This window comes from Vigna unguiculata, chromosome 1, assembly GCF_004118075.2.
Source record: "Vigna unguiculata cultivar IT97K-499-35 chromosome 1, ASM411807v1, whole genome shotgun sequence".
NCBI lineage: Eukaryota > Viridiplantae > Streptophyta > Magnoliopsida > Fabales > Fabaceae > Vigna > Vigna unguiculata.
In genome coordinates, this window is record NC_040279.1 from 15,255,543 (window position 1) to 15,265,799 (window position 10,257).

General features: G+C 41.0%; 2 protein-coding genes across 2 annotated transcripts; both read left to right on the forward strand.

Annotated features, from left to right (window-relative positions):
- Nucleotides 1–474: 474 nt before the first annotated feature.
- LOC114188655 lies at nt 475–1,098 on the forward strand. Its single transcript, XM_028077233.1, has one exon. The coding sequence runs from the start codon at nt 475–477 to the stop codon at nt 1,096–1,098; it is 624 nt and encodes a 207-aa protein (XP_027933034.1).
- A 36-nt stretch (nt 1,099–1,134) lies between these two features.
- On the forward strand, nt 1,135–1,884 carry LOC114188663. Its single transcript, XM_028077246.1, has one exon. It carries the CDS (start codon nt 1,135–1,137, stop codon nt 1,882–1,884), a length of 750 nt encoding a protein of 249 aa, XP_027933047.1.
- The last annotated feature ends 8,373 nt before the right edge of the window (nt 1,885–10,257 follow it).

A 10,257-nucleotide genomic window follows, 5' to 3' on the forward strand; every position in this document is an offset into this window, starting at 1 on the left:
TTGTGCCTTTCTTGTTGTGTTTAGGTGAGTTTCTAGTCTAACCAAGTTTCTAATGGCTCTTTTTGTGTGTCCAGTGATATGGCACCCTCTCGTATAGCTCCTCCTCCACCCTCTCAGGGTGATGGGCAAGACCTGGCTAGGGCGATTGAGGCTATGGCTGCAGCCTTGACGCAACAAAGCAATGCCATGTTGCAACAGCACGAGGCGGCTATGCAACGCCAGGAAGCCTCTCTTGAGCAACAACACGTAGTGATGTAGCAGATGGAGGCTGCGAGGCAAGCTTCTGAGGTTGCCCAGAGGCAGCATATGGATGCTCTCCGCCAGTTAGGGGAGAATGCTGCTGGTGCTCCGATGTATGGTCCTCATCCCCAACCTCCACCCCATGAATGAAGTTTGGAAGACTTCTTGAAGCACCAACCCGCCAAGTTTGATGGCAAGACGAGTCACGACCAGGCGGACCAGTGGATGAGAGATATGGAGCGCATCTTTGATGCCAAGAGATGCACCAATGAGAGTAGGCTTGCTTTCACAGTCTACATGCTCACAGGAGAGGTTGAGCATTGGTGCGCTAGTATGAGGCTGGTTATGGAAGAAATGCATGAGGAGATCACCTGGGAGGCCTTCAAGAGGAAGTTCCTATCAGAGTATTTCCCTGATAGCGTGAGATACGCTAAAGAGGTGGAATTCCTCCAGCTGACACAGGGGGATAAGTCTGTAGTTGAGTATGCAGAGAGATTCAAACATCTGGGACGCTTCTACACCATGCCACTGGATGAGGAGGGGCGATGCAGAAAGTTTGAAAATGGACTTTGGGGAGATATCAGGTTGATGGTGGCACCGCTCTCCATCAAGGATTTTGCAGCCTTGGTGGAAAGAGCACGAGTTATGGAGCGGATGAAGGCTGAGATAGAAGCTCAGCAAGTTCAGCAGCAGCAGAAGGCCAACGAATCATCTGGGTCCAGACTTAGAGGGGAAAAGAGGAAGAAACCCTATTCTAGGCCGCAACCTCAGGTGGCCAAGGGATTCACCCCTCAGCAGTCATTAGTGCCTAGATGTTATCAGTGTAACAGACCACATTTGAGGGGTGCATGCCCGTAGTTGGCTAGCACACGGAGATGTCATGGCTGTGGGAAGATGGGGCATTTGATTAAGGATTGCCCCTCCTCCAGAGGAACTACGGTGACGTCCCCGTCTCAAACTCCAACTCAGACTCGTCAGGGGAGAGGGGGCAGCAGGCCCCAAGCGGCAGGCAGAGTGTATGCTATGACCGGGGCGGAGGCGACAGGCTCAGGTAATCTTGTTGTTGGATGTTGTTTGATTGCGGGAAAACCCCGATGTGTGTTGTATGATTCGGGAGCGACACACTTCTTTGTGTCAGAGTCTTGTGTGCTTGAGTTGGGTTTGCCGGTTAGTGAGCTACAACTCGATCTTGTAGTGTCTACGCCGGCATCTAGGTTAGTCAGAACGTCTTCTGTGTGTGCTAGATGTCCAGTGGAAGTAGAGGGACGCATGTTTAAAGTGAATTTGATATGCCTACCTCTCATTGATTGTCGGGAGAAGAAGTTGTTGTTCTCCGACATAGAGGAGTCGGAGTTGTTGTCCTCTCAGGGTGTCTTAAGGGAGATCAAGGATTGTGCCCAGTGTTACTTAATCTATGCTCAGTTGGAGGTGGAGAAAGAGGAGAGAATAACGGTAATCCCCGTCGTGCGGGAGTTTGAGGATGTGTTCCCTGAAGAGGTACCCGGTTTACCCCCGAGGAGAGAAGTAGAGTTCTCCATTGATCTGGTACTAGGAGCGGGTCCCGTGTCAATAGCTCCTTATCGCATGGCTCTTGCAGAGTTGGTGGAATTGAAGAAACAAATTAAGGAGTTGCTTGATAAATAGTTTATACGGCCTAGTGCTTCGCCGTGGGGAGCTCCAATGTTGTTAGTCAAGAAGAAGGATGGTGGTTCGAGGCTGTGTATGGACTACCGTTAGTTGAACAAATTAACTATCAAGAACAAGTACCCCTTGCCGAGAATCGACGTCTGATGGATCAGCTACATGGGGCGTCAGTGTTCTCCAAGATCAATCTGCGATCGGGTTATCACTAGATCTTGGTGAAGGCGAAGGATGTCCAGAAGACTGCCTTTAGATCCAGATACAGGCATTATGAGTATGTGGTTATGCCTTTTGGTGTGACCAACGCTCCAGCCTTGTTCATGGACTACATGAACAGGATCTTTAGACCGTTTTTAGATAAGTTTGTCGTGGTCTTCATAGACGACATACTCATCTACTCCAAGACTCATGAGGAACATGCCGAGCATCTGAGGATAGTGCTGGGAATCTTGAGGGAGAAGCAATTGTTCGCTAAGTTATCAAAGTGTGATTTCTGGATGAAGGAAGTACAGTTTCTGGGGCATGTGATATCGGCTCACGGTATAGCTGTTGATCCAGCTAAGGTGGAGGTTGTGATACAGTGGAAAGTCCCAAGTCCGTGACGGAGATTCAGAGCTTTGTGGGTCTAGCAGGCTGCTATAGGAGGTTTATTGAGGGGTTCTCCAAGATAGTAGCACCCCTGACACAGCTAACCAGGAAGGACCAACCATTTGCATGGACTGATAGGTGTGAAGAGAGCTTCAGGGAGCTTAAGCTGAGGTTGACGAGTGCTCCCGTTTTGATCATTCCAGACGTGAGTAAACCCTTTGAGGTTTACTGTGATGCCTCTCATCAGGGTCTTGGTTGCGTCTTGATGCAAGAAAGGAAGGTGGTGGCTTATGCTTCAAGGCAGCTGAAGATTCATGAGAAGAACTACCCCACTCATGATCTAGAGCTAGCGGCAGTGGTCTTTGCTTTGAAGATTTGGAGGCACTACCTATATGGTGCGCAGTTCCGGGTGTTTAGTGACCACAAGAGCCTGAAGTATCTCTTTGATCAGAAGGAGTTAAATATGAGGCAGAGATGGTGGATAGAGTTCCTAAAGGACTATGACTTTGAGCTCCTATATCACCTAGGGAAGGCGAATGTGGTGGCTGATGCATTGAGTAGGAAGACGGTGCTTGTGGCACACTTGATGATTAAAGAGTTGGAGTTGCTTGAGAGCTTCAGAGATATGAGGATACAAGTTGAGTTGGAACAAGAATTCATTAGGTGTAGCACCTTAGTTATATCTAGTGACTTCCTAAGCTTGATTAAGAAGAAGCAAGCAGAGGATGCTAGCTTGCAAAAGGTAAAAGAACTGCTTGGATCTGATCAAGCAAAGGAATTTGCCTTGGGCGGTGATGGCGTGTTGAGGTTCAGAGGCAGAGTTTGTGTGCCTAGTGATGCAGAGGTGAGAAGGTTGATTCTTGAGGAAGGACACAAGATTCGTCTTAGTTTGCATCCTGGCATGACTAAGATGTACCAAGACCTCAAGGAAAACTTCTGGTGGCAAGGCATGAAGAAAGAGGTAGCACAGTTTGTATCCGCCTACTTGACCTGTCAAAAGGCGAAGGTGGAGCATCAGAAACCCGGTGGGACGCTCCAGCCCTTGGATATTCCGGTGTGGAAGTGGGATAACATAGTTATGGATTTTGTTACCCACTTACCTCGCACAGTGGGATAGCATAACTATGGCTTGTGGTAGATCGGTTGACCAAGAGTGCTCACTTCTTGGCAGTGAATCTCAGAATGTCTACGACCAAGTTGGCCCAGCTCTACATCCGGGAGATAGTGAGACTTCATGGGGTGCCCGGTAGCATAGTGTTTGACAGAGACCCCCGGTTCACTTCGAGGTTCTGGCAGACGTTGTAGAATGCCTTGGGTAGTAGTTTGAGGATGAGTTCCGCCTATCATCCTCAAACGGATGGGCAATCAGAGAGGGTGATTCAGTCCTTGGAGGACTTGTTGAGGACGTGTATCCTGGACCACCTTGGCAGTTGGGATGAGGTGTTGCCGCTGGTGGAGTTCACCTATAACAACAGTTACCAGGCGAGTATAGGGATGGCGCCTTATGAGGCTTTGTATGGGAGGAGGTGTAGAACTCCCTTATGTTGGTACCAGGATGAGGAATCAATTTTAGTAGGGCCAGAGTTGTTGCAGCAAACCACAGAGAAGGTACTTTTGGTGAGAGATAGATTGCAGGCATCATAAAGTCGACAGAAAGCTTATGCAGATCGGAGTAGAAGACCCTTGGAGTTTGAGGCTGGGGAGCATGTGTTCTTAAGGGTGACCCGAACCACCGGCGTGCGAAGGGCTATTCGCTCCAGGAAGTTGTCTCTTAAGTTTCTGGGTCCATATAAGATCTTGAGAAGGATAGGACCTATAGCTTATGAGATTGCTCTGCCACCCTAGTTGGCTAACCTCCATCCAATTTTCCATGTCTCACAACTGCGAAAGTATGTGTTTGACCCGTCGCATGTCTTGGAGGCTGAAGATGTGCAAGTCAGGGAGGATCTCAGAGTGGAGGTACAACCAGTGGCAATAGAGGATCGCCAAGTCAAGGAACGGAAAGGAAGAGCCACTAGTCTTGTTAAGGTCATCTAGGACCGGAGGACAGGTGATTCCACGTGGGAGCTAGAGGAGGACATGAGAAAGTCATATCCACATCTTTTCTAGTAAGTCTTAATTTTCGAGGTCTAAAATTTTTGTTGTTGGGAGAGATTGTAAACCCCATTTTTTTCAGCTTATATGTGTTTGGGCCTAGCCTTTTCGTAGGCCCAAGGCCAGGCCATGAAGGGGACCCCCAATACCTTGTCCAGCCCCTCTCACTCTCACTTTCTCTTTTTTTCCAGAAACCATTCTCTCTTCCCTCTCTCTACTGAAGCAAGAGCTCTGCTAGGGCACAGGAAACCTTCCTTTTTCGAGCTAGTCAAAATTCATTCTACCTCCAAGTAAGTCGAACTTTGAAGCTCCTTGGTCCTTTCTTCACGTTTTTACCGTTTGGGTACGTTGGTTTGGTTAGGGTTTAACCTCATACCTCTGTTTTGTCCTGGTTTTCATGTTTTAGCTCACTACTCTAGCTCTCGGAGTTGTGGTGCTCTTTAATTGCGGACTTGTGTTGTTTGCCAGCGTCTAAAAAGGTAAGGGAAGCTAGGTTTTTTTTCGCGTTTTTGAAATATGTGGTTTGTTTCGTTTCTGTTTTATGCTTAAATGATTGGAAAACGTTAGTTTTGGTATATTTCTGAGTTAGGGGTTCAAATATTTATGAAATTGTGATGTTTGACATCTTTTTTCGTATTCTGCTGTGTCGCACAGTCGCTGGGCAAGTTCCTTAGCTCGCAAGGCGATTGTGTATTTTTCTGATATGCGCAGTTTTAGAAATACCGACTTTTCCGACTCATTAACCGTTGGATTGAACTCAAATTTTTACATGTGGTTCATAACATGCTATTTTATGGTTTGACTGGTTGGATTGTCAATTAGATGTCTGTAGCTTGAGAAATGTGTCACGCATTACTGCAGTGATTTTGGTTTTGTGATAATAAATTTTCTTAGAAATTTTGGTGTAAGAATTATGGTTTTGTGTTGTGCTTGATTGTATGAGATTAAATGAAGTCTTGTTATGTTGAGTATGAAATTGAAAACATGACTTGTTTGGTTGGTGGTGGATTGGCATGAGACTTAAGATGGCATGTGAAAATTGTTGGTAAAAGAGTTTCAAGGGAAACTCTTGGTGATGGTGGTTAGTGTATACCTTGATATAGGAGATGTCTAGATAAAGGAGGGTATCATGAACTCTAATAATTGTTCACGCTCACACAGAGCAGAATGGTTAATGTGGTGAGAGTGGCAGGAGGTCCTAGTCTTGGGACATATTGGGTCCAAGACAATAGAGGATTAACCCTGTGTGTGGTTGGGTGATAACCCCTTGCGTCTAGACTCTGCAGAGTTTAGGAACCAACACAGGTGCATACTTCCTTTAGAATCCTATATCAAGAGTATGATCCGGATATCGAGTCGTAGTAACTTGCATTTGATTGTTCTCACATGATTTGAGTGTTTTCTATTTAATTGTTAATAACTTGCTTTGCCTTGTACATGCTCTATAATTTGTTAAAGATATTTTACACTAGCTTACCCCTTTTATCTTTGTGTTGTGCTTGTCTTGTTTTCTCTTTTGCGATGATCACCTTATTGGTGGGAGCAGATGGGAAAAACGTTGAAGGTGGACCTGATGGTAACAGCGGTGCGGTGTAGTGGGCCCTGTTACCTTTGGCTCTTGGGAGCAGTTTCATGGCCTTAGTACCTTTTTTTATTCCTTGCTCTAGAAGTTTTGCTTTTTGTATAACTGTTGAACCCTTGTGGATTATGTTTTGTTAGAGGCATGTATGATAAATATGCCTCAATTTCTTTTAAGTACTTCTCGGATGACTGTAATGGAAAATCCTTATGTGTACTGTTCATCTTATGACCCTCTTATTCCTATAATTATGCGATGCTGTATTTAGTAGTTTATACTATTTAAATGGGATGTCATAATTTAAAAATAAAAGAATTTTCCTCTTCCTTCCCCTCTCTCCCTCAAGTTTGATTGGATAGAGAGGGAGAGGATGACATCAAGTGGATTAGAGTGTGGAGCTTGTATTGTTCACTTTAAGGGGATTAAAGGTATAAGTGAGTGGATTTAGAGTAAAGTTTGTTAAAGTTTGTGAGTGATTTGATGGATGTGATAGATTAAAAATTATATTTCAATCATAAAAAAACAAGATTACCAAATTGTATTTTATTTTAAAAATAATTAAAAATTATGATTAAATAAGTTTGATTTATCGCAGAAAAAATATGAAAATGTATAAATGATAGTAACATATTATAACAAAAAATTATTTAAAAGATAATTTCATGAAAAAAGTTATTATTAAAAATAAATTTTTAAATCTTATTTTATTACAATTTTCAAATTTTCTTTATTAATTATTTTTGTAAAAATAATTTGAAAAGTTATATTTTTACATAATTTTCATAATTAATTTGAAAAATAAATTGTGGACATAATTGTAATCTTGATATCACCCTCAAAGCAAGACATAACATAGATGATTTAAAAATAGAAGAATTTCTCTTTTCATTCCCCTCTCTCCCTCAAGGTTGATCGGATGGAGAGGGAGAGGATGACATAAAGTGGATTACAATGTGAAGTTTGTGTTATTCGTTTTAAGTGGGTGGATTAAGAGTACAGTTTGCTAAAGTTTGTAAGTGATTTGATGGATGTAATAGATTAAAACTTATATATTTAAATCAAAGAAAAACAAGATTACCAAATTATACTACATTTTAAAAATAATTAAAAATTATCATTATATAAGTTTGATTTATCGTAGAAAAAATATGAAAATGTATAAGTGGAAGTAACATACTTTAATAAAAAACTATTTAAAAGATAATGTAATAAAAAGTTTTATAATTAAAAATTACTTTTTAAACCTTATTTTATAACAATTTGCAAATTTTCGTGATTAATTATTTTTGTAAAAATAATTTGAAAAGTCATATTTTTACATCATTTTCATAATTAAGCTAAAAAATAAATTGCGGACATAATTGTAATCTTGATATCACCCTCAAACCAAGACATAACAGAGATTAATTAAAAATATAAGAATTTTCCTCTTCCTTCCCCTCTCTCCGTCAAGGTTGATTGGAGGGAGAGGGAGATGATGAATTCAAGTGGAGTAGAATGTGAAGTTTATGTTGTTCACTTTAAGTGGATTAAAGGTGGAAGTGGGTTGATTTAGAGTAAAGTTTGTTAAAGTTTGTGAGTGATTTGATGGATGTGATAAATTTGTTAAAAAAACAGATTTGTCTAATAGCTCAACCCAGAAAGGGATCTGAATTGATTAATGAGTTTTTCACTTGTTTAATGTGAATCTTGAAGGAGTCTTTAAGTCTTATAGCTCAATTAATCAATTTCGCAGTTCTAGGTTAATGGACTGTTTAAAATCAATCAAGAAAGATTGTGAGAGAAGAGAAAGAAGCAATACACCACAATTTATACTGGTTCGATTCAAGATGAATCTACATCCAGTCTTCTCCTAAGTAACTCACTTAGGAGGATTCCACTAACACAGATAGGATCCAAGAATTACAAGAACACCTATATAATTCTAGACCCTAAAAACCTAAGAGCTTGATCTACCAATCAAGAACTCCCCCTACGAGCAATACATCCACGCAATTGCACCTAGGCCTACACTTCACACAATGAAGCAACTGTAATCAGGAATACAATAAACAGAATCAAGAAACGAATACACCTATGTTGTGCAGATTTGACAATATGCTCCTTGATTCAAGCAAGACCCATCATTGTAGAATCAACTATCAATCTTCTTGGATCTGCACTTGAATGATCTTCCAGAATGCTGAATATCTCTGTGACTCTCAGAAGGCTCTCTCTTAGAAGGAAAACTGCGTAATTTATCAATTTTCTCCAGACTTAAAGCAGATTTTAAAACTAGCTTTTATACAACTTTCTCTGCTGTCATTAATGGATTAGCAATTTACCTAATCGATTATCGTGAGTGTATTTTCACTGCCTTAGTGCAATACTCACAACTAATCCATTAGTTAAAGAGCTAGCCATTCATGTTTGCACAAGCAAGAGTGTAATGGTTAATTACAACTTAATGCAGGCTTGATTTACATCTGATAATTTCATATAAACAGCCTAATGCACAGCCTAACTAAAACAGGACTAATTCTAAACTGGTAATGCACATGAAGTGTAACTTGGACATCATCAAAACCATCTTCATATGACTTGAAGTAGCTCCCCCTTTCAACAATCTCCCCCTTTTTTATGATGGCCAAAATATGTCCTGTAACATAGCAGCATTATGTGTCCTACAATACAGAAACAAATAGCTTTCTCCCCCTTTGGACATTAGCAAAAAGAGCATAGGGGTGTAACACAACCAAACCAGCACATACCATGAACATCATAAAGTAACAATACAAAGTATGACAATACTAACAACGCAGCAGGTGAAATCAGTAGCACATGTTAAGGATGGATAAACAGATCCAACAGTAGGAATATCAGAGTGCATACAGGCAGTTAAGGATTACAGTACTAGCAGATGAGTAATCTAATGAATTATGTAGTGTTCAGAAGCAACAAATTAGCCATAGTAGGAAAACGATAATCCATTAGAGAATTACCTAATGGATTAATTTATGCAGAAATATGAAAAAAAATGCACATTTTACTTCCTTTTTAGTGAACAAACATGCAATAAAATCAAAATATGGGAGTACTTCAACCAACAAGTATACTTGATCACAATAGAAGAGGAACTTTTCACCTTGGCAATGCCTAAATTTTGACCTTTGTTATTATCACCTCTTGTAACATGACCATTAATTGGCTGTGTAAGATATCCTGCAGAAGTTCTTCATATCTCCTTTCATGTGTCTTGAGCATCCATTATATAGAAGCTACATTGTTTTCCTTGCATCAAGACACACCTGAAACAAAGATTAAAGAGAAGATGTAGGTACCCAATTGAACTTTGGTCCTTTCATGTTTGAGGTGTTCCTTTAGGTACCCATTTGTACTCTCCTTTAGGAACCCCACAATTTTTAAAATAGAAGGAATTTGATGCATGACCAAGTTCAGAATAGTAGGAGCAAATGACAAATGTTGGTTTACTCATATTTAGAAAATTTCTGGTGCCTAATGGATTAGATTTCCCACTGTAACCTATTCCCTCTTTATTAAGCACACTCCTTTGAGATCCTAACACTACATCAAGGTTTGATCTTCCCAAAGTGAATTTTGAGAGAGTTTTCATTAGGTAATCTATCTTTTCTAGCTGTCCTGGGCATTTTTCACATTGGGGAGAGCTTGTGTCATCTTTGGACCTAGAGTGTTTCTTAGATTTCTCTAGTGTTTCAAGACTTGTTATCAGATTTTCATTTCCTCTTCTAGTTGCTTTACTCTACCTTCAAGCCATTTAATTTCTCCTATACGCGTATTATTTGACTTTTGCAATTTTGTGGCTTCCTTATGCAATTCATTAAAAGCATCAAGTAATTCATAGTAGTTATTTTCATCATCATTGGAGTTGAAACTACTCACACTACTCTTAGAAGAGCCTGTTCTAGCCATAAGACGGAGGTTGGTCTCTTTCTCAATGCTTCCATCAGAATCACTGGATGAGCTGGAGTCACTATTGTAAGCTTTCCTTTTCTTCTTGTGCTTGTCTGCCTCACCTTTCTCTTCTAGTTTTTGCTTCAGCTTGAGGACAGGGCATTCAGGTTTGATGTGTCCCATTTTTCCACACTTATAGCAGG

Coding starts and splice junctions, on each gene's coding strand:
- LOC114188655 (XM_028077233.1), top strand. CDS start 475: ATGGAGCGCATCTTTGATGCCAAGAGATGCACCAATGAGAGTAGGCTT.
- LOC114188663 (XM_028077246.1), top strand. CDS start 1,135: ATGGGGCATTTGATTAAGGATTGCCCCTCCTCCAGAGGAACTACGGTG.